The sequence below is a fragment of the Perca fluviatilis genome, chromosome 5, assembly GCF_010015445.1.
Source record: "Perca fluviatilis chromosome 5, GENO_Pfluv_1.0, whole genome shotgun sequence".
Lineage (NCBI taxonomy): Eukaryota > Metazoa > Chordata > Actinopteri > Perciformes > Percidae > Perca > Perca fluviatilis.
The window spans coordinates 29661958-29687544 of record NC_053116.1 but is presented as its reverse complement, the minus strand read 5'-3'; the positions used below and the strand labels follow the sequence as shown (position 1 = coordinate 29687544).

The window sequence follows — 25587 nt, the reverse complement described above, 5'->3', positions numbered from 1 at the left end:
TGGGTGGAGACTGGAGTTAGTGGAGGACTCTGTGATGGCCATCATTGATTAAGCCACACTGTTATCAATAGGCAGATACAATAACTGGTTTGTGTGTTAAATAACGTGGACAAATTATTTATACTGTAGGTGCATTTTTTGTTGTATTCTCTTTGTATCGCTTCTGTATCTCTTTGCTGACCTGATCCTTGTCTAAACAGAGTGTGCCCATCGAATGAAGAAATGCATCAAATGCCAAGTCACAATCACGAAGAAAATTAGACAAGGTAAGAAGAATCCTCTTTTTCTTGTTATCTGGGATATGTTATTAGGAAAAGGACAAAAACAATTAAGGTCTTCTATAAGTATATACTCATGTTTGGGACAGAAATATCCCTTTGTCCAACATAACGATGAGCCTAATAGTGACTAAACAGCTTTTATTTTTGGGTTTATTTGTTTTTTAAAAACAGCAACCTTTTTAATGTTATAATTTATCTGCATTTCTTTTTCTAAATTTTGCTTTCAGTGTTGCAACTGATTGTTGCCTTAATGTTTATTCATGAGTTTGAATGATTTCAAAGTCCCATATGCACTGTGTACTTTTTGTGTGAACATCCCAGGACTTCTGTGTTAGCAGTCTTGAGTGGTAGATTAACCCTTGTGTGGTCCTTCGGGTCCCAGTGACCCGAAGGACAACACAAGGATTATGTACTTCCCTTTACTTCGTTGAGAATTGCTCTCTAAACCCTGTTTCTTGTAAAGTAAGTAAGTAAAGTTTATTTCTAGAACACATTTAAACACAGTTTAAGCTGACCAAAATGCGGTACAAACAAGAACTAAGGTGCTGTATTAACCCTTGTTTAGAGAGCAATTCTCAACAAAGTAAAGGGAAGTACATAATCCTTGTGTTGTCCTTCGGGTCACTGGGACCCGAAGGACAACACAAGGGTTAAAGCAAGCCACCAATGACATTGTCAGACATTTTGAGTCATGCTATATCCATGGTCAGTTGCTGTATATGCCAGTCCCTCCAGGATTTCGCGGCCTTTTGGTGATTAATGTGCTGCGCCTCGAAATTTAAAAAATTAAAAAAATAAATTTGGGTTGAGGAAAAAAAATGAAATGTCTTTTGTATGTTTGTTGCAATGAAGTTGCGGGAGACAGTGAAAGTTGCAAAAAAAAGTTGCCTTTTTTTTTGTATAGTTCTTTAAAAATAAAAAAAGGAAACTTGTTTTGGGGAGAATAAAACCATCCTGGGCTGAGTTTTCCTAGGAACCTTACCAAAAAGGCTCAGGATGCTGCAAATGTTGGTATAATATGAAAATGGCTGGTGGATTTCAGACAAAAAATTATAATTTATTGAATGAATATGTGTCAGTGGCTTGTTGATCTTTACATTGTTAGTTAATGTCCTATCCTGGCCTGGGACACACATTCATACGGTTTGATAAAGAACTTATTGGACTTTAACTTATCATTGCACTTACAATAAAGAGCGTAGCTGTCCTCAGTTAAGGTCATCGTGTCGTCTCATCTCCGGTTTTTTCCTGCATCCACCGTGTGTGTTTGTGTGTGCGCGTGTCAGTAGCAGAGGGGGGGGGGGGAGACTGTATGAGCAGCAGCCCCCGCCCGCTGCAGACAGCTGACAGGATTGAAACAGCAGCCGCTTCAGTGACTTTATAGTGAAAAAACGTTACAGCGTACATTGATGTTAAAATGTATACAGCTTGAATTTGCGTGAATTGGCGACATCGTGAAATCCTGGAGGGACTGCTATGCAGCCTTATTATCTTTGAACACCAGGACAGTCTCATCTTGCACGGCTTTCATACATTTGACTTCTATTAACATCAGAAAACAATAACCTACAGTTATTGTCTAAGTCTGTCAACTCAGTTCTTCATTGGTTTGACATCATCCATGTTTGGTCCACAGACCAAACGGAGGTGGACTGCAGCCCCGGCACCGAGAACTCAGAGCAGCACAACCTGCTGGAGCAGTTGCAGTCTCGCTACCGTCAGATGGAGGAGCGAATCACCTGCCCCATCTGCATAGACAACCACATCAAGCTGGTCTTCCAGTGCGGACACGCCTCCTGCATCGACTGCAGCGCCGCGCTCAAGACCTGCCCGATCTGTCGGCAGACCATCCGCGAGCGCATCCAGTTATTCGTCTGAGCTTTTCTGTCCTCTCAGCTCTTAAAACCCCCAAAAGGATGTCGGAGGGGGCTGGAGAGAAGTGGGGGTGGGCAGCTGTTACAGTACCTTTTTGAAGTCACACCCTCATTCTCATCCCTCCCCCCCACCCCACCCCACCCATTGTCAAATACTCACTCAGCCCATAGGTTTCTTTAACATAAGACGCTGTGTTACATCGCTGAGAGTCCACTGTCTGTTACATTTTGAGTAGTTTCCCTCTTGAGCAGTGCAGGCAGAAACATGACGATAACGTAAACTTAATTTTCGGCGTCAGAACTGATGTTCCACTGAGACCAACGGGAAGCAGACGAGGCAAAGTTGTGAGGTGATGCTGCCACTTTAAGTACTTCGATGGTAAGCTGGGAGAAAAAGGCCCCCCACCTATTCTTTTCTTCGTTCCCACTCAGCCTCCACCTCATGTAATCCGTCCTATCTTTGCTGCTTTAAGTGGATGTCTGTTACCCATCATCCTCTCTGGCTGTCTGGCCTCCTCTGTTTACAAGGCTGCACAGAATCAGTCCCCTTCTTCTCGCCCCTCAGCCTGTCCTGTGAATTACGTTTGCTCTGATTTGTACCAGTCTCTTAATAATCAGTGTTAGTCTCTGCAGAGGGAGTTGGTATAACTAAAGGCTCTCTATATAGTCCCCAACCACTTGCCTGTATGCAAGGGGAAATACACACTATATATATGCATGAATATATGCATATTGTAAAGCTGAAAACGACTGTGTTGTCATGGGTGATTTGTCGTTGTTTTATTTCTCTCTGGTTACATTTGTGGTTTTTAATGTACCGATCAGTACAGGTTTTTATTTATGTGTGAAAGGTGGTATTACTTAGTAATGTCCTTTTCTTTTAGTTGGTGTTTTTGTTTCTACTGAACTTCACCCCAAGCCTATGTCCTCTACTCAGGGTATCAGATCATTGAAAACACTTGTGATATCCATAACAGGTTAAAGAGCGCCCCCCCCCTCTCTCACACACACACACACACACACACACACACACACACACACACACACACACACACACACACACACACACACACACACACACACACACACACACACACACACACACACACACACACACACACACACACCATTACAGAGCTACAGTGTATCTGATCATTTTACTGGAGGGTCACTGAAAGACAAGATTATTAATAAAGTTGTGCATAGTGAGTGTCTCACAATTCACTTTATCAACCTTTAAAATGTCACTCATAAGTGAAATTAATGTTTGCAAAAATAGTTTCTGCAACAAAACTGACATGATCCTCCAAAAAAAAAAAGCCGAAGAAGCAGTCAACTTAAAAGCATTGTGTTGGTCAGCCTGTTTGTGTCTGAAGACCACAGTCTGTCTGTCATCTAATTGGTGTAGAGACCCCAACAAGCAGCGGATACTCGTGTTTTGTTATTCGTCCACCAGATCTATTGTATAATATAGAATCAGAAGGGCAAAAACATGACATTGTTGTGTTGCACCTGTAGTTCCACGTCTACCTTCCCAATGGAGTCCTTTCAGAAGAAACCCCCTTTTCTTCTGGATTGTACATCACCTTCGTCCTTTTTTAATGTTTTGGTGTGTTGTGTTTTCTTGAAGGGCTTATGCATATGAGAAAAAAAAATCCTATCTATTTTAATCGTTATTTAATTTAATTTTATATAATAAACTTCCAGAGACAGGATTTTTTTTTGTCTTCGTTAGATCCCAAAGTTTGGGAGAGCCAATGTTAAAGATGTACATTTGAATGTCGGGGAAGAAAAATGTATCCTGTCTCACTCTGCCTTTTTTATGTGTAAAGAAAAAAAGATGTAAGAGAAGGAGCTGAAGAGACTGAGACGCGTTTACCACGAGTTTTACTTTGAGGAAAGAACTTTTACATCTGTGCCAAATCGCATGAGGATGTGCATGGGCATGCACGCCCGAATTTATCTAGACGCACTATGCTAAACCCCTCAAAGCTCAAGTGAGGGTTCAATTATTCCAGCAGTGTGAAGTAAACTAAAAGCAAACATTCACATTTTATTTTGTTCAAAATAAGAAGTGTTCTCTCAGCACACTTGGTTACTGGTGTTAGAAGTTGAGCTAATGGTGTTAGCCTCTAACTTTAGTTGTAGTGCTCTCTCATGTTCTCAGTGACGAGTGAAACAACACTTCTAAAATATTATCAGTCCCATATCGTTTGGAGCTTTTTACAAGTATATATATTTGTATTTTGTGAAACATTATCAATCAAGGGACAAGTTTCTTACAGAAATTTCAACATTTTAAGGATTGTCCATTGGTGTTCTATGTTGATGGGTTTACAGGCAAAGGCAATAAAGTTTTAGAAAAATGGGGAATATGTTTGAATTCTTTTTTTCTCCCCCTTAAAGAGGTCGCTGTGAGGGCGCGAAACAATTTATGTATAAAAACTATCAAAGCAGCAAATGTTATTATTGGTGTTTGTACAGTTCAGCTCTTGGAGTTATGATGTTGGCCTTACTGTCCATTCCTCCTCTGTTGATGTTTTTTCAGTTTTATTCTGTACAAAAATATTTTGCAATAAATATGGAACTGTTTTCTAAGGACATGGTGTAGATTGCTTTTATGTGTTTTTAATTATTCAACTTTTTTAGCATGTTCTGAAGGGAAATTTCGAAATTGTCTCATAGATGTAGCCTTACTGCAGACGGGTGAAGTGATCCCAGTGTGATCCCAAGCTAACCCAAACCAAAAGGACGCAGGGTTAGCTAATTTCCTCCTAACAGGTAGCTAGCTAAGCGTTGAGTTTCATAAATTTCTATCACAGCTAACGTAGTAGGGATGGGCATTTTCAGTCATTTCTACATTCATGTGCTCGCATTAAATAATATAGAGTACTCAAGTTAGTAACTCGCAAAAAGAATTGAGACAGCCGGGGAAGGGATCCCGACTAGTGCTAACGCAAGCATGCTAACACGCGTTAGCTAACAGCTAACGTTACGGGAGGACCCAGGCCAGCCACGGCTGCTTATGTAGTGGTGTGTGCAGTAAACTTTGCACCCTGTCGGTTCTTGAACGCACCTTAACTAGACCAAACCCCCTCATTAGCTGAGCTTATATAAAGCACCTGTATCATTATGGCTGCCACATGGGATCATCTCTGGCTTTTAGGTAGGTAGGCAAGTGCTTTTAAAGGGTTTTTAAATACTGAGATGTAGCTATATTTTGCAGCAGTCTGCTGCTTACCTGTCTGTTGTCTGCTTGGGCCTGGAAGGGATTCCAAGCTCCCCGGACTGCAGTGTTCGAGCTATACCGTGGCCTTCGGGGGAGCCCACTTTTTTTCCATGCGGGGTGGGGGTCGTGCGCTTGCGACTTACAATGACTTTTACAAAGATACATAACAGCTACAAGTGTATGCACTAAAGGATTTACCCTATTATACTTTATCGACAGGAGTAGATAGGTCAAATAGCAAACAGCCAGCCACAAATAGTCTATAAACAAAGCATCAGGCTGTCTTTGAGATTACTGCAGTCAAGCCAGCCTCCACTTCAAAATGAGCGGTCAAACTAGCCACCCCTATATTTCGCGGTGCGCGTATACACTTGCTATTACGGTCAAAACCGTCAAGACCGTCAAAACTAAAAACAATTTAGCAATTTCCCATTCATTTATTCTGTCTGCCTGCCTGTCTGTCTGTCTGTCTGTCAGAAAGAGAGAAAGAAAGATTTTAGCACACATCACAACCTGTCATTGCATGATATGCTGAATTCCAAAATAAGAGCCCCCCCAAAACTCATATATACGCTGTTTTGTCTACACATTCAGAAAATTATAAAAATAAAAGTCCTAGCTTCCACAGACCAATTTCACCTCAGATGGAGAGGACTCCTTCTCAATGTGTGATCTACAATGTTTCAGGACATTCTGATTTACAGTTTCAAAATAAAAGCCTGTCAAAGTCAAATATGAGACAAATTAGATATGATTTTGGATTCAATTTTAAAAGGAAGCGCCCTGTTATCAAAGAATAATTCCACTTGAGGGTTATAGTACACCGAACCCCATAGTTTGACCCAGTAAGTATCAAGACATTCTGATGTATAGTTTCAAAATAAAAGCCTGTCAAAGTCTCAAATATGAGGCATAGAACATATGATTTTGGATTCAATTTAAAAGGAAGCGCCCCGTTATCACAGACTATTTCCACTTGAGGGTTATAGTACACTACCCCTTGGTGTGACCCATTAAGTATCAAGACATTCTGATGTGTAGTTTCAAAATAAAAGCCTGTCAAAATGTCAAATATGAGACTAATTACATATGATGTTGGATTCACTTTAAAAGGAAACGCCCTGTTATCAAAGAATAGTTCCACTTGAGGGTTATAGTACACGACCCCATAGTGTGACCCAGTAAGTATCAAGACATTCTGGAAAGCTGGAAAGCATGAAGACATGCTGGAAAGCATCTTCTGTTGGGGGTAGATTTGCTGCTGACGAATCTCTGGTAGATGCTAATCTGTACCTCAGCACATCCAGGTTGGATGTCCAACCAACTTTTTCTTTTGGCCATACAGAAGGAGGGCATACCTTCTTGCCACAGGCAAAGCCTCTTCCAGGCTACCAAAGAGTCCACATTTAGTAATTGCCTGTAACTTACAAAGATGGGTCTTCAGTGAGGGCAGTGGCCTTCCCAATTCTGTACAAACTGCTTGTGGTGTTACAACCTGTGAGGGCGTGTCATGCAGGTAAACAATCACAAAGCACTGCTCCAAGCTTCTGAGCGATCAGCTAGGGACAAATCTTTCCTTAAGGCCATGTCCCGAGTGCATAAACACTGCTGAGGATCCAAACATCCCTTTGCTTGAATAGTATAGCAGCAAAACTAGTACATCTGTATCATCACATTCAAAAATTAGACAAGAATGTGACTGTGCAAGGTGTATTGCATGTACAGTGCCTTGCAAAAGTATTCACCCCCCTTGGCTTTTTACCTATTTTGTTACATTACAGGCTTTAGTTCAATGTTGTTTTTTTTATCTGAATTTTATGTGATGAATCAAAACACAATAGTCTAAGTTGGTGAAGTGAAATGAGAAAAATATACATAAAATTATTTTTTAGAAATAAAAAACAGAAAAAGTCAATGTGCATAACTATTCACCCCCCTAAAGTCAATACTTTGTAGAGCCACCTTTTGCGGGAATCACAGCTCTAAGTCGCTTTGGATAAGTCTCTATGAGCTTGCCACATCTACATCATCCCATTCCTCCTTGCAAAACTGCTCCAGCTCCTTCAAGTTGGATGGTTTGCGCTTGTGAACAGCAATCTTTAAGTCTGACCACAGATTTAATATTGGATTGAGGTGTGTTTGGGGTCATTGTCCTGCTGGAAGGTGAACCTCCGTCCTAGCCTCAAATCACGCACAGTGTCTGTGGAAGCTAGGACTATTATTTTTATGATTTTCTGAATGTGTAGACAAAACAGCGTATATATGAGTTTTGGGGGGCTCTTATTTTGGAAAACAACATCAGAATGTCCTGAAACATTGTAGTTGACACCTTGAGATGGTGTCCTCTCCATCTAATGTGAAATTGGTCTGTGGAAGCTAGGACTTTTATTTTTATGATTTTCTGAATGTATGGACAAAACAGCTAATATATGAGTTTTGGGGGGCTCTTATTTTGGAAAACAACATCAGAATGTCCTGAAACATTGTAGTTGACACCTTGAGAAGGTGTCCTCTCCATCTGATGTGAAATTGGTCTGTGGAAGCTAGGACTTTTATTTTTATGATTTTCTTAATGTGTAGACAAAACAGCTAATATTTGAGCTTTGGGGGCTCTTATTTTGGAAAACAACATCAGAATGTCCGAAACATTGTAGTTGACACCTTGAGAAGGTGTCCTCTCCATCTGATGTGAAATTGGTCTGTGGAAGCTAGGACTTTTTTTTTATGATTTTTTCTTAATGTGTAGACAAAACAGCTAATATTTGAGCTTTGGGGGCTCTTATTTTGGAAAACAACATCAGAATGTCCTGAAACATTGTAGATCACACATTGAGAAGGAGTCCTCTCCATCTGAGGTGAAATTGGTCTGTGGAAGCTAGGACTTTTATTTTTATAACTTTCTGAATGTGTAGACAAAACAGCGTATATATGAGTTTTGGGGGGCTCTTATTTTGGAAAACAACATCAGAATGTCCTGAAACATTGTAGATCACACATTGAGAAGGAGTCCTCTCCATCTGAGGTGAAATTGGTCTGTGGAAGCTAGGACTTTTATTTTTATAATTTTCTGAATGTGTAGACAAAACAGCGTATATATGAGTTTTGGGGGGGCTCTTATTTTGGAATTCAGCATATCATGCAATGACAGGTTGTGATGTGTGCTAAAATCTTTCTTTCTCTCTTTCTGACAGACAGACAGACAGACAGGCAGGCAGACAGAATAAATGAATGGGAAATTGCTAAATTGTTTTTAGTTTTGACGGTCTTGACGGTTTTGACCGTAATAGCAAGTGTATACGCGCACCGCGAAATATAGGGGTGGCTAGTTTGACCGCTCATTTTGAAGTGGAGGCTGGCTTGACTGCAGTTGGTTCTTGGCCAAGATCTATCGTTTCACTGGCGGGACACTGGAGTCAAGCTGTTCGGTTTAGCTAAGGTAAGATTCCTTTTTAACAGGTTGCTGTGTGTAATAAACGTATTTAATGGTTGGTTTAGAGTGTATATTTGGCTTACAAGTTACTCAATGGCAGTCTGTCATTAAAAGTTAGCAAGCTACCGAGTGCCAGCTAGCTAGCTAATGCCAGAGTTGAAAGGCTAACGTTAGCTTCTAATGTTACTAAAACGTAGCAATGTGGAGATTGTTGGAAGAGATGTTAGTTACGTTACTTCAAACTAGCTAACGTTACCTGTCGTGGCATTTGACAGTGTCACAATGTAACGTTATTGCTTTCACGGCTGAACCATGTAGGCTCTAAATGTAAGCTAACTGTTAGCTAACATTACAGGTAATGTCACCTAACGTTAGCTAGGTAGCCGGATAGATACAGTAAGGTTACCTAATAGTATTGATAAGCCCCGACATTACCTGCTTTTGAGAAAATATATTTTAGGCCAACCTTAGCTACATAAAGTTTGGCTTACTCAGCTTTCATCTTACCAAATCCGTTTGTTATTTAATATGCAGTACAATTGAGATAGGGGTGGATAAAAAAGGGTGAACTCAACTGTGAGAGCAGTGCAACAACCGGTCAGTCTCTGTTACACGCATACGCTAACTACAATACACAAATACACTGTAAATGAGGTGTGTGTGTGTGTGTGTGTGTGTGTGTGTGTGTGTGTGTGTGTGTGTGTGTGTGTGTAGTATAGGCCAAAGTTTGTTTACACCTTCTCATTCAATGCCTTTTCCTTTTTATTTTCATGACTATTTACATTGTAGATTTCTCACTGAAGGCATCAGTACTATGAATGAACACATAGTGGAATTATGTACTTAACAAAAAGTGTGAAATAACTGAAAACATTGTCTTATATTTTTTAGATTTCTTCAAAGTAGCCACCCTTTGCTTTTTATTAAGGGAAATAATTCCACTAATTAACCCTGACAAAGCACACCTGTGAAGGTAAAACCATTTCAGGTGACTACCTCATGAAGCTCATTGAGAGAACACCAAGGGTTTGCAGAGTTATCAAAAAAGCAAAGGGTGGCTACTTTGAAGAATCTAAAATATAAGACATGTTTTCAGTTATTTCACACTTTTTTGTTAAGTACATAATTCCATATGTGTTCATTCATAGTTTTGATGCCTTCAGTGAGAATCTACAATGTAAATAGTCATGAAAATAAAGAAACACATTGAAGGAGAAGGTGTGTCCAAACTTTTGGCCTGTACTATATATATATATATATATATATATATATATATATATATATATATATATATATATATATATATATATATATATATATATTATTTTTTTAATAAGTGTAAAGAATTTGTAGAAATATGTCAATCACTAAATGCATCTATTCACAGTCCCAATGTGTCGAGAGAGAAAAAGGGATGCAGTTGTTTGTCGCCTCATTGAGTACCTTGGGGAACATCAAGAAGATCTCATCCAAGATTGCTAGGTATGTTATTAAATGATCGATCAATTCAAGGTATCACATGGTTACACATAGGATTGCCCTGATACAATTGTTTAATTTCTGATAACACACACACACACACATATATATATATATATATATATATATATATATATATATATATATATATATTACATAGAAACTGTGGATACTTGGCACAGCCACCATTATGGGACAGACATGCCACCCCTTCTAATGTAAGTTTAGTTTGTAATGAGGCAGGAGGTCTATCCACAATTAAAATCATAATGTAAATTGGTTATATTAATAATGCAGGTTTTTAAACCAACATACTTTATGCAAACTTTCTCACATTACTGCTAATCAGTTACTAAAATAGGGTTTTAAAAACATTTGAGGTGAGAAATAGGCAATAAAGTCACAGTTTTAATTTGTCACTGAATTGTATTGAGGTGCTGATTATTAAAAACAAACTCTACTTGGGTTGATTTGGCTTAACCAAGAAAACATGATCAATAAATGTATTGGGATAGTATCTTGTTATTGTCCTTAACTTAAAAGTGCATATTTTTGTTTCTTTTTTTAACATGGAGGATGAAAATGAGGACAACATGGACTAAACCATGAAAGTGCTTGTGATCCATAATCCTGCAGCCAAGGAGCATACAGAAGATGTGTTGATTGCGATGGAGGGAAACAAAGTGCTGAACGTGTGTGGAAACCGAACCAAGGCATGTGTGCTGTTGATGGGATTGATCTACGCTCTCAAACTTGAGTATTCCAAGAAGCTTGAGTATACTTAAAGTATTTCAGAAAGTCTTTTGGTGCTTGACAGAGCAAAGCTGCTCAAGAAGGTCCAGAGCCTCAAAAGTAAGCTAATGATGAACTGTTTGTCACCCTATTCAGGCACAGACTGTTTCCTGGGAACTTACTGTTGGTGCTGAAGAATGCTCACTTTACAATGCAGTCAGACAATTTCATCTCCCAAAGAGCAGTGTCACATTGAAATTCACTACATTCAAATAATGCATATTATCTCATGGATCAATGTTATTCAAAAGATACATATTGGTTGAGCAAGGACTGAACTCAGTGTGTTTCTGACTTGTACTAGGCTGTCAACATCAGAATGTCTTGAAACATTGTAGATCACACCTTGAGAAGGTGTCCTCTCCATCTGATGTGAAATTGGTCTGTGGAAGCTAGGACTTTTATTTTTATGATTTTCTGAATGTATGGACAAAACAGCTATATGAGTTTTGGGGGGCTCTTATTTTGGAAAACAACATCAGAATGTCCTGAAACATTGTAGTTGACACCTTGAGAAGGTGTCCTCTCCATCTGAGGTGAAATTGGTCTGTGGAAGCTAGGACTTTTATTTTTATGATTTTCTTAATGTGTAGACAAAACAGCTAATATTTGAGCTTTGGGGGGCTCTTATTTTGGAAAACAACATCAGAATGTCCTGAAACATTGTAGATCACACATTGAGAAGGAGTCCTCTCCATCTGAGGTGAAATTGGTCTGTGGAAGCTAGGACTTTTATTTTTATAACTTTCTGAATGTGTAGACAAAACAGCGTATATATGAGTTTTGGGGGGCTCTTATTTTGGAAAACAACATCAGAATGTCCTGAAACATTGTAGATCACACATTGAGAAGGAGTCCTCTCCATCTGAGGTGAAATTGGTCTGTGGAAGCTAGGACTTTTATATTTATAACTTTCTGAATGTGTAGACAAAATAGCGTATATATGAGTTTTGGGGGGCTCTTATTTTGGAAAACAACATCAGAATGTCTTGAAACATTGTAGATCACACCTTGAGAAGGTGTCCTCTCCATCTGATGTGAAAGTGGTCTGTGGAAGCTAGGACTTTTATTTTTATGATTTTCTGAATGTATGGACAAAACAGCTATATGAGTTTTTGGGGGGCTCTTATTTTGGAAAACAACATCAGAATGTCCTGAAACATTGTAGTTGACACCTTGAGAAGGTGTCCTCTCCATCTGATGTGAAATTGGTCTGTGGAAGCTAGGACTTTTATTTTTATGATTTTCTTAATGTGTAGACAAAACAGCTATATATGAGTTTTGGGGGGGCTCTTATTTTTGGAAAACAACATCAGAATGTCCTGAAACATTGTAGATCACACATTGAGAAGGAGTCCTCTCCATCTGAGGTGAAATTGGTCTGTGGAAGCTAGGACTTTTATATTTATAACTTTCTGAATGTGTAGACAAAATAGCGTATATATGAGTTTTGGGGGGCTCTTATTTTGGAAAACAACATCAGAATGTCTTGAAACATTGTAGATCACACCTTGAGAAGGTGTCCTCTCCATCTGATGTGAAAGTGGTCTGTGGAAGCTAGGACTTTTATTTTTATGATTTTCTGAATGTATGGACAAAACAGCTATATGAGTTTTGGGGGGCTCTTATTTTGGAAAACAACATCAGAATGTCCTGAAACATTGTAGTTGACACCTTGAGAAGGTGTCCTCTCCATCTGATGTGAAATTGGTCTGTGGAAGCTAGGACTTTTATTTTTATGATTTTCTTAATGTGTAGACAAAACAGCTAATATTTGAGCTTTGGGGGGCTCTTATTTTGGAAAACAACATCAGAATGTCCTGAAACATTGTAGATCACACCTTGAGAAGGTGTCCTCTCCATCTGAGGTGAAATTGGTCTGTGGAAGCTAGGACTTTTATTTTTTATGATTTTCTGAATGTGTAGACAATACAGCTAATATATGAGTTTTGGTGGGGCTCTTATTTTGGAATTCAGCATATCATGCAGTTGTCACAGAGGTTGTGAGGTGTGCTAAAATCTTTCTTTCCTTCTTTCTTTCTGACAGACAGGCAGGCAGATAGACAGACAGGCAGACAGAATAAATGAATGGGAAATTGCCTTCGTCAGAAAATTCCCTGTTTTTAGTTTCACCGTAATAGCAAGTGTATACGCGCACCGCGAAATATAGGGGTGGCTAGTTTGACCGCTCATTTTGAAGTGGAGGCTGGCTTGACCGCAGTTTGAGATTTCACATGAACAACTGTTAAAGTTACTCAGGCTACCGAAGAATACCAGAATTCCTCCATTCGATTACACCTTAGCGACGCACCCCAAGCTTCTATCCTTAACAAACAGCCATGTAGCTATATGGGCTCTTCCAGTCTCTCCACTGCTGGCTTTTCCAATTTAACGGGAGAGAGGAGCAAGAGGGTTAGGATCATCTTCAGCCAGAGAGGACATTATTTCTTCAGCTTCTTGCGTTGTCACCCCGGGGGGAGGTGTGCTAACAGGGCTTGCAACAGGTGAATTAGTCGTGCTATTAACATCATCGCTACACAATTTCTAAGTAAAACCAAAATTAATTAAACTGCCTTGTTTTCTTTTTGCCATGGGTATATGATGCTTACTGCAGAATGGATTTCAAGGATTTTGCGCGCCGATTAATGGCCTCCAACGTTTATATTTTTTCTACGAATATTTGAGTTAACATCTTCTTATATACTGTCTATGGTTAACATGAGTTGAATTTGCACCGCAGCGCCGCCACGCCGATGCTCATAACACGAATAGCATGTATAGTTATCTTTATTGAAGTGAATTAGGTTCAAATCGCCGACGTGCATGAATGATATTTTTGCAGTTTTACACATAATAATCCACGATGATCACATTACAAAAAACTGAAATTGCACGTCAAAATGACACATTGTCAATATTTTTAGAGACCCCCCCCAAATTTCACAAATCACGTTTTCAGGGGAGCCCATGTCTTATTAAAGTGATGGTTCGGAGTAATTTCACCCTAGGGTCCTTTGCACCATGATCTCGAGCCAAACACCCCCCCAGAAGCTTTTTTCACCTGGGTCGAACATTGGGAGCGTTAGCGTAGCGTAGTGTTATCAGCTGAATAGCTTAGCGCAGAGGCTAATGGATCCGAAGTGTCTCTTAACATTACCCCACTAATAATGCCCGAAATGATACCAAACGTCTACAGTAGTACAAATAGGTTATGCACTCATAAAACGATGGATTGTAAAATTTGTAAGTACACCAGAAGTTTATGTAAATAACACTTGCCTGCTGGCTTCTGCTCGCTGCTGCTGCTGCTGCTGCTGCTGCTGCTGCTGCTGCTGCTGTTACTACCGGGCAGTAAGAGTGCTTAGGGACATCTACAAATTACAACACCGAAAAGAGATGCAACAAAAATATTTATTAATTTAATGATTAAATAAGGTAATGTCTCCAAACTTACCTCAATTATTACTTGTCTCCTGCTAGTTATACTACAGCACTTACTTTAAAAAATAAGTTAAATTAAAAATATTTTTGTTGCATCTCTTTTCGGTAATTTAATGTAATGTCTCTAAGCACTCGTCTTAAGCAGCAACAACAACAGCAGAGAGCAGAAGCCAGCAGGCAAGTGTTATTTACATAAACTTCTGGTGTACTTACAAACTTTACAATCCATCGTTTTATGAGTGCATAACCTATATATACTAGTGTAGACCTTTGGTATCATTTCGGCATTATTAGTGGGATAATGTTAAGAGACACTTGCGAATCGATTATTGCGCTTCTAAGCTATTCAGCGGCTAACGCACTACGCTAACTCTCCCAATGTTCGACCCAGGTGAAAAAAGCTTCTGGGGGGGGGTGTTTGGCTCGAGGTCATGGTGCAAAGGACCCTAGGGTGAAATTACTCCGAACCATCACTTTAAGGGGAGCCTACCCAGATAGCAAACAGTCATTGAAACTATGTTAAATCAACATTGCGTTGTCAACATTAAGTCATTGAAACAACATCAAATTCTGATGTTGATTCAACATCATTTTGCACCCTGTTTTAATATTGAAACAACGTTGAAATCCTGTCCATAGATCAACGGAATTTCAATGGTATTTCAATGATCAGGAATATTGAAACAATGTTGAAATTTCAACTGAACTAAGGATCAACGCGTGTTTCAATGAAATTTCAATCATTATTAAGCCATAGAAAAGTATTGCTAGGCATACGAAAATGTAATGCCCTAAATTAAATAGCCTATAATGAATATCCTGCTTTATCTACAGCCAGGATGTTAAAAAGTGATGGAACATTTGAAAGCTTGTATACCTATAGCCTAGCCTAAAACACTGACCACACCACACTGTTTAAGGTAAAAACAAATTCATTTTATTAGCCTCTTATTTCATTATTTTTCCTCTTTAGCATAGTTACAGTTCATGGTCCTCTGACGTCCTGACTGATTGTCGTCCAGTCCATCCTGCCCGGTCTGATACATAGCGCAGCAACTGTTTGCGCGCCTGGGCAAAAGTAAATTGGTGACGCTGGCTGTCCCCATCTGCTGTGTAGAGCATCTAAAACAGAAAATACAAGCACAATGCAAAAAAATTAGCCTTTAAGTTAAACAGAACACCCACATATACACACTTGGAAACAAATTCACTAGTCCTACTATTTTTCAATGATCGGATATAAGGCAATTTGTCCAGTGTTGTAGGCTAGCCTATCATGTTTTCCCTACATTCAAATCACTTTTCAAAATTGAAGGTTACCTTTTTACTTGCTTCAGTCCCTCTGGCAGGTGATCTCTTTTCTTCCCTCTCCGCCTGGCATTTTCCTCTCTACAAACACATTACAACACAATTAGAGCAACAAATACTGTCACATCCTTGCCAAACATCAGTTCAAAATGGATATTTAGGCTAAGGCTAGCGCTAGCTAACGTTAGCTAGCATTAGTTAACATGACCGAATTCTAAAAGTTGTCCTCAGCAAAACCCAAAAGCTATAATGCAACTACAAATGGAAATTCAGTCATATCCAATAATTTCCTTGCCAAAACATTTCCAACTTCATCTGTACCATGTTCTAAGACTGTTACTGCTAGCTAACGCTAGCTAACGTTAACTAATGCTAGCTAACAGCTGTTTTTAAAAGTTGTCTGATGCAGAATCCAAAAGCATGATGGACACTAACCATCATGTTAACGAGTAACAGTATTTGATTTAGTACAATTCATTCATATCGAACATTACATATTAAACAAGCTTACCTGATCGTATTCGCCCCAAGAGTCCAGAAATGAGATGTGTCCGGTGCAGTACGTTGGTCTACCACCCGATGATCTCCCGGTCAACCAAAAATCAATGGCTTTTCAATCATATTTCCCGGTCAACTATAAATCAATGCATTTTCAATCATATTTCCCGGTCAACTATATATCAATGCATTTTCAATCATATTTCCCGGTCAACTATATATCAATGCATTTTCAATCATATTTCCCGGTCAACTATATATCAATGCATTTTCAATCATATTTCCCGGTCAACTATATATCAATGCATTTTCAATCATATTTCTCGGTCAACTATATATCAATGCATTTTCAATCATATTTCCCGGTCAACTATATTTCGATGGCTTTTCAACAACAGGTCGTTTCCCGGTCAACTCTAAATCAATGACTTTTCAACACATTGGCAATATCGCCTGGTAAACCAAATATCAATGCTTAATCAATCATAAAGATAACTACAGATCAATGTTGTTCCAATGTTGTTGCCATCAACATTAATAACGTCAGGTTTCATCGATATTGTAATGGTGATTCAACATTTATTTTGCATTGAAATTTCAATATCAACCATAATGATGATTCCGATGGAAAATCAATATTTATTCAATGTTGGGTTGCTGTCTGGGTAGCTCCCCTGTAGTTCGCACCCTGCCGGCCTGGAATGGTGTGATGAATTCCCTCTTAGCCTACTGAGTACATTTGAGTGAAGGTATGTAACTTAAAGTAGCAAGTCTGGTATGCTCACTACCTGAGTATGTTATCACCTGTTGACCACTGCTTTTAATCTTGTCATTAATGTAATCTTCTGTCTGAATTTTAGGTGGTCAGCTGCTGTTTTGCCTTAGTTTAGTTGTTTTCAGATTTCAATCTGAATTGAAATCAGAGCTGCCAACTCTCACGCATTGGCCGTGAGACACACGCATTTGATTGGTCTCACATGCCACACCCCCGATTTCTCATGCTGAAGTGTCAACCATAGACATTATATAATGGACCAATAGACCCTGTCGGTACACGATCCGTTCTGCCTGCACGATCCGTTCTGCACATGCGCAAGATAATACTGTTTTACCGAGGATACGACCTGCACGATCGGTTCCACGCTAGCCTGTGGCTAGCCTCCACTGGGAAGCTAACGTTAGTTTAGCTAACAGCTAATTCGGCCAACCGCTAGCTGACAGCTAGATTCAGTCTAAAATAACATTAAGTCAACCTTAATGGGAGAAGCAGGCTACAGCTAAATTAAGACTTTACAGTAATAACAATACAGACAAATATTGAGTGATTGTATTTTAAATGAGCACAAGTAAAGTAGAACTGACGTAACAGCTGTTATATATGTTAACGTTTATTTTCAAGTTTTATTTTGAGGGTCTTTTAAAGTTATTACATGCTGTCTCAGCTAGCGGTTAGCCGAATTAGCTGTTAGCTAAACTAACGTTAGCTTGGCTGTCGACCGGAAGCGTAACTAACATTAGCTTGGCTGTCGACCGGAAGCATGGAACAGATCGTGCAGTGTCGTGAATCCTCGTACAACAGCGCATGCGCGAACATTTTGCGCATGTGCAGAACGGATCGCGCATGTGTCGCGCATGTGCAGAACGGATCGTGTACCGACAGACCCCGTTGCTCTGGACGGAGACCAGTGAAGGCTATTAGAAGCACTTTTCCGGTGATACCTTGCGTTACTGCGCAGCCTCCAACTGAGAGAGACAGCGTAAATGTGACGTGAGCAACGTGTCTGAAAGTTGTAAGTCTTCTGGTAGCTGTGCCAAGAGAAATCTCAATCATTCCCAATCTTACAGAGACGGAGAGTGTAGGTATATGTAAGGAGATAACATAAGCACAGGCTAATTATTGCTAACTAACATGCTAGTTAACATTAGCAATTAAACCTAAACAGCTAATGTAAGTCGAAACTGCCTGCGAGCTTCTCCTGTACTATACGGTAATTCCTCTACTGTGTGACAGTAAGTCACTTGGTTATGACACAATCGTTAGCCTATTTTTACAAAAACGTTTGCTACGGAGCCATAACGTGAGCTACAAGGTAATGGAGCCTTTTATACATTGTCGTGTTTCTTTAGAACTAAACAATGGACAAATAGAGTCTTTTAACGCTTCAGATGTAAAGTTATTCGCAGTCAAGTGACGTAAAAAAAAAATGGCGGTCAGTGGAATGCTAACAGGAGGTGATACCTTTGTAGCAACAAAATGGCGCCATCGGAGGTTCGAGTTCTGAAGCGAAGCTTACCCCCTTGGTGTCAACCCGGTCCCCAATTTACGAATCCCACTATGGCCACGCCAAGACCCGCCCTACAAAGCAGCTCGATTGGTTGGGGTTAGGATAGCTGATTGGTCAGGGGATAGGACCAGCATGGACGCCTGGCCAATAGTAGTGTGTGAATGCTATTGAAGGGCGGGTCTTGGCGTGGCCATAGTGGGAAAACATTTTTGCAACCCGGTTGGTCAAATACCTGAAAGATGAGTTCATCTATAGATCTACCTGTCGAGCCGCTCGTGATCGTCTAGTTATGCTTTCAGAGACGGTGAGAGGGTTCAGAAGCGCTCCCTGTCTGGAATTTTTGAAATGTCGCAAATGTGAGAACATTTCTTCACGAGCCATCCCAGGCGCATTCCCCCGGCTTCAGGTATGCTTTGAGTATTCCAGACCAGTCCGTCACGTTGTGTCCACTCTCTGTAAAAATAGAGGTGAGCAGCGCGGTGTAGCAACTTCAGTTAATTTTAGTGGACTCGCTCTGCTGTGGGCAGTGACGTGTTGCATCCGTGCTCTACCTCTGATGAAGAGCAGCGTACAGCCACCTCTAAACTTTGTCAGAGACCCAAATGGGCCTCTGTCTGTCAGACGGTCTGAATAAGATACTACCATATCAGCGGAGCAATAACACGCACAGCAGACTATATTACAACTCTCCAAATCTCGGAGAACACAGATGGGAGGAGTTATATTTTGAATGTGCACAAAGTTGTAAACTAGCAGAAATCTGATGTAACACATCTGAGCTATTGAAGTCCAGGGGTTTATAAATTAATTACAATGAATTAATGTATGATTCACATGAATAAGTGCCACATGCACATTTAAAGAGATTTAGCCTACTTCCCCAACAAAAGACACAAAAGAGGAGGGAAGAGTAAATTGTTGACTCAGAGAGATGACGTTAAATTAGAAAAAGTTGATCTATACTAGACTAGAGAATAGTTGAAAGTAATACAGAATGCCTGAGGGCCTTATTTTTCTATATTTTCAATTGTTTCCAGCATAAATTGATGTAAAAAAAAGGGTAGAAGTTGTGTGTGTGTGTGTGTATATATATATACACACACACACACACACACACACACACACACACATCTTCTCAGCTGTTGCTACTGTCATATGCGGCACTGTCTCTTCATGTGGCACATTATTGTATGGGTCACTTCTTATATCATATCAATGTAATATAATGTGTAATCAAGTGATGACTGATTAACAGTAATGTAAATGCCCTAATACCTGTTGATACTACAACAATGCAAAGTTTGCAGTTTTGCACATATCATGTAAGACTCGATTTCTCCATTTCTTTGCACAAAACTCTCCAGAAAGTGCCATTTAATGGTTTATTTAAAAAAAAAAAATCTCCCGGGGGAGCATACCCCCGGACCCACCTAGGGTGAATCAAAGCAACGCCCCCTACGCAAAATCAGGGCCAAAAGTCTAAAACCGAAAAAAAAGATTTGAAACCGAAAAAAAAAGATTTGAAGCCGTAAAAACAAGTTTTGAATCTGAAAACATGAAATGTGGAACTGAAAAGAAATATAAAAGTGAAAAATTAAAATATATATATATATATATATATATATATATATATATATATATATATATATATACATACATACATACATACATACATACATACATACATACATACATACATACATACATACATACGCACGCACGCACACACATTTGAGAATGTGCTGCCTGATCTCCGCCACCAGATGGAACCCGCGCAAAGTCAAACGTTTAGTTCCGCCCACACATTTAGTCCAACCCCGATCTGCGTACTGCAGTCAGGGGCACTTGGGGGAGACGGCTCTCTCCAGTATTTTGAATGTGGACTGCAGTAACCATTTTAAACGCTAGCTGTCAGTATTACATATTGGACCTTTAACTTTCCTCGACTCCAGTTTTGGAAAAAAATTAAATGACTGAAGGCGAGCATGTATGTTGTGTTGCTGTAGCCCATTTAGACTGGCTGTTCTCTTTGCAGAGTCTCCAGTTAAAGGCTGCTGTGTGCCACTTCTTAGCCCTGATTGTCTTACGCAACAAGTCGTCATTACGGCTCAGATGGCTTTAGCATATGACTCAGCACTTAAGCAGTGACATCCTCTCTGAAAACAGGATGACAGCTACACTGACAAACACTGGGTATACCCACAACGCCACTGCAATCTAACAAATGCATTGTTATATATTTACAAAGATTTTCAGCTTTAGAAATGAATGTGAAAGAAACTTGTCACCATTCACTTGTAGCCTGCACTAACAGAATTCTGTCAGTACAGTTTGGTGGACTAATAGTTATTATTTAACTCCAAAACATAACAACATTTTGAAATTACGTTTCCACATGGAAAGTACAGTTTAGTATACGGTTTATGCCCCAATACTTAAAAGCTCTTGGTTTTTAAAACAACTTTTGTATGCATTTCTATATTCTATAGTTTATTCATTTTCCTATCATTGTAAAGATGTTTTGTAGTGATTTAGAATCCAATAAGAGCCTTTAATCGTTACATTTTACATATTCCTATATAATATGTATTTTTCTGTCAAATGTCCTTGATTTAGTTTTTCTCTTTCTACTTTGTTCATTTTTACTGTTTACACTTGTTTATCTCCTTATAATGGAATTTGTGTAACGAGTTTAGGAAAGTTTATATCTATTAATATTTCTAAAACAGCACCAAAAAGAGTTAGTGTTGACAGGATGTGATTAGACCACCATCTAGTGGTAGGCCTACATGTAAAAGCAAAGCAAATAATATTATTATTGTGTAACCTTTGTGACTATAATGTAACCAACCAAGAAATTCTGTCAGAAAACACAAATATTCATGGAGCTCAACCCCTTTAATGAGTATGTCATTCCTTAAAGATGGTGAGTGTTTTTTTTCTGAAAGTTTGTCCATTTTCAACACACACACACACACACACACACACACACACACACACACACACACACACACACTATGATTGTTTTCAATGCTATTTTCTTTAGTAGACTGCATGTGGAGCTGGAAGTCATTTTCAACAGGTAAAGAGTAGAAGGGAACATCATCTCCTTACTCTCAGGTATCCTACAGGGGGCGCACTTGCTCATAGATCTGCTTCCTGAACTCCATGTGTGCTGAGGCTGTGTCACCTTTCAACCCACTGGCTCATTTTTCCTCTGTATTTTCCTTGTACCCTGTTATCAGCATTTACTGCTCAGCACCTGCCCAGTGCATTCACATCAACACTGACAGGCTTTTGCTCATTAAACTCCTTCAGTTCACAAGCAGAGCACACTCTAGGTGTATTAAAGTTAAAAAAAAAAAAAAAAAAAAGTCTGACTAGGAAGACGTTTCTCATTATAGATCATTCAAAATGAATTACATATTTTAAGAAACAATGTAACTGGAACCTTTTCGACATTTATTGAAATGCACCTAGCCTATTTGTTTTCTTGCTTAGAGTTGGATGAGAAGAAACCATCATACACACATATATGTGAATTTGTGGGATGAGCAGCAGACCTGGGTATGTGGGTTGCGCCCATGAAAAATTTGCCAAAATTTGCCAAATCTTCTCTGACCATGTCAAACAGCTTTTCTTTGTTGACTCTTGTTTGGTGGAATGAGTGATTGAAGTAACATGACATATTGTCAATTTCACAATTTATTTATTTAACAAACAGGAGCGTCCGTAGCATGTGGAAGAACCATACACAGCCACAACATCCTGGCACCCACTGCTGTGGGATGGCATCCCATTCTTCAACCAGCATTTGTCGCAAGTCAGCCAACGTGGTTGTGTTGGTCACTCTGGCAAGAACAGCACGCCCAAGCTGATCCCACAAGTGTTCAATGGGGTTGAGGTCAGGGCTACTGGCAGGCCATTCCATCCTCTCCTCTCCCAAATTCTGGAGGTAGTCTCTGATAAACCCCGCTCTGTAGGGACGGGCATTGTCATCTTGGAGAATAGAGTTTGGTCCCAGACTGTGGAGATATGGGATTGCCACTGGTTGCTGAATCAGGCACCTGATTGCCAGCACCCGGGGGTACCAGAAGCTCAAAACAAGAGTCAATAGACCTTTTTCACGGCAGACATGTTGACATGTCATAGTAGGAAAAAACAGGTGTATTCAAAACCATTAATTATGGTTGCATTCCACTTAGGAGAGGCCCTGGTATTGTGCATGCATACTGGGACACTTGATGGAACTGAGCCATTTTCCTACTATGACAAGTCAAAATGTCTGCTGTGAAAAAGGTCCATTAGCAACAGCAAAGAAAAGCTGTTTGGCATTGTCAGAGAAGATTTGGCAAAGTTTTCATGGGTGCAACCCACATACTTAGGTCTGCTGCTCATCCCACAAATACATGTTCCTTACAAATGTGGCACCATTTAAAAGGGAAATAATCAGACTTTCCAATGGTATACGATTTATTGGCAACATTTTTTACAACAAAGCAATAATCTACCAAAAACAATGTCCAATGTTTGTGCGTAGTTTATTTATTATAATTAGTGTTTTTAATGTATAAATTGTAGGAAGTGACAGGATTACATTTCACTCAAATTGCATTTTATATGATTTCACGTGACAAATAAACTGATTGATTGATGGAAATATTAAGCTTCAATCAGCAGTTCAAGACCTGGAGTCTTGTTTTCACTGTGAGGTTGCCAGGCAACCAACAGAGACTCCAGGAAGCTAGTTTCCGGTCGTAATACATCCATAATACAATACACATAATCTCCCTTAAAACCACAACCTGTCATTTCATTTTTGTAAAATTTAAACACATAAAGTGTTAACTGAGTAGCTAGCTTTAGACATGCTGCTAGATGGACTTTGTGACAGACAGAGCCAGGCTAGCTTTTTCTTACTGTAATTCACTTCTAGCTAGATCAGTATGAAATGGAACCAGAAGGCAGTTAGCTTAGCTTAGAATAAAGCTAACTTGTCCACAACTTGTCGTTTTTGCACTTCTGTTTTACACTCATGTTTTTGCATAAGATATAAATATGTAAGATATAAGATGTTAATTTGTAATTTAGCTGTTTTCCCCTGCTTCCAACCTTTCAGCCAGGCGCATTTTTACGAAGTTGACATCTTGGGCTAAATTGTTTTGGGCGCTGTCTGATGATTGGCCTGGAACAATACTGCTCGAATGTTAAAGGCCCCATATTGTAAAAATCGTTTTTGATTATAAAGCAGGTCAAGGTGCTATATAAATACTGTCCACAGCAAAATGCCTTTAAACAAGCAGTCAGGACTTCCATACGGTTGTGATGTCACAACTATACTATATATAGGTAGGAAGTGCCACTACAGTGCCGTAGTCATTCCCCGGCTGCTATAACGGTGCAGAGACACCAAGAGCTCTCAAGTGTTTAAAGTTTAAATTGCTACTTTACTTTTTTATTCTGTTTTTACATTTTTATTTGACTGCTGTAATACCTTAGATTGAATTGAAACATTTGTTTATTTGTTCAACCATTTGGGAAAATGTGTGTCTCCAGGGGGGAAAAATGTGTAAACTGATACAGACAGTGAAACAGCAACAGCGATTTGAAAAATAACCAAATTAATGTTTTTGTTTTTTCATCCTTTTTGGAGGCACATAAAAAGGAAGATATGCATTACACAAGAAAATAAATAAAAAAATATATGCTCTTCATATGTTCAGTTAGCTGATTTAGTGAGACACAAATAAGACAGAAGTGCTTATAATAGCCAGGACACACCAGCCAGACGGCCGACCGTCAACAGAAAAGCCAGTCGAAATGATCAGTCGCGTCCCGAGGTCCAAAAAACTGCCTTGGAACGCACTGAGGCAACACCGACTTGAGAAACGTAAGACGTCTCCATAGCAGCAGGCGGCGCTACTCTGTATTGTTGCCCAAGAAATGAAAACCGGCAGCTGATTGGACGAACGCGTCACATGGGTTTGTTTTCTCTGGAAATTCAAAGCCAGACTGTCATGGCGGCTTGTTCAGAATACGATCTCACATTGTACTAAAATAGTTCACTGAAACATGTTTCTGAAAACATTTTAAGCGAGAAATAGGCCATGCAGTTGCAGAATCTGTCTTCATTTCAGCTCAACAAAGATTTTCGTCAGATTTTGAGAGACTCTAGTACCCGACTTCCGAGTACAAATGGAACGCACTAATTGGAACCTACCACCTGCACAGGTGACTAAAGGGTGAGCTAACCCAAGAAAGCAACATTAACACTTTGTTTCTGAAAATACCATTACAATTAGATCAGTTACTGCTGACATTACTATTTATACATAGCGGTATAAAATGTCATTCACTTCAGAACTATCTTACCTATTGTTCTACACCATAGGAGTGCCCAGCCCCTCAGGACCTAATCAGGCACACCTCTATGCACTCTCCTTAATCAAACTGGTGAACAGCTGATCCACCCCCTACATCACAGGCAGAGCCATAGTAAAATACTATGAACCCACTACACAGGCCTAAGTCAAATGATAAAGTAGCAAATAAACTAAAACATTACACTGAAATTAAGGATTAAGCAGACACAAAACATTGTTAATTTTGGGAACAGAGGCTAGTGAAAAGGGAGAAAGGCACCTTTTCACCTTTTCATAAGTTTACTAACACTTCCTCTTTATTTGAAAAGTGCTAAACAAATGTTTATTCAGGATCATGTTGGTGGTATTCTAAATGTCCCTTGTTGTCAGTAAATCTGATGAAAACATCAAAACCACCAGTGGATTGTTCCTACCAACAGGTATTGTCTGTGTAGCCAAAGCCTGATACATCTTATTCCTCTGTGGCATAGAGTCCATTGTTGCCTAGGTTACCATGAACATGGGAACTGTAGTTTATGTTCAGTTAATCTCGCACATTCCTGCTGCTGTGAAGACTTGATACAGCAGCAAATATGTACTAATCCACA

At 39.4% G+C, this 25587-nt stretch overlaps 1 protein-coding gene and 1 long non-coding RNA gene across 7 annotated transcripts in view; both read left to right on the top strand.

The window, feature by feature from the left end:
- mib2 (MIB E3 ubiquitin protein ligase 2) overlaps positions 1-4756 on the top strand; it is a 49122-nt gene extending 44366 nt beyond the window's left edge. For all 6 annotated transcript variants that reach the window (XM_039801705.1, XM_039801703.1, XM_039801706.1 and 3 more), the window contains 2 exons: positions 201-266; positions 1918-4756. In XM_039801705.1, the coding sequence (XP_039657639.1) occupies positions 201-266; positions 1918-2159 (308 nt within the window). In that variant the 3' untranslated portion in view covers positions 2160-4756. The remainder of the gene's footprint in view (positions 1-200; positions 267-1917) is intronic.
- Positions 4757-8740: 3984 nt separating this feature from the next.
- LOC120559594 lies at positions 8741-11174 on the top strand. The gene is made up of 3 exons (XR_005639328.1): positions 8741-8820; positions 10202-10296; positions 10869-11174. It is a non-coding gene; the product is annotated as an uncharacterized LOC120559594 (long non-coding RNA).
- Positions 11175-25587: the final 14413 nt, after the last annotated feature.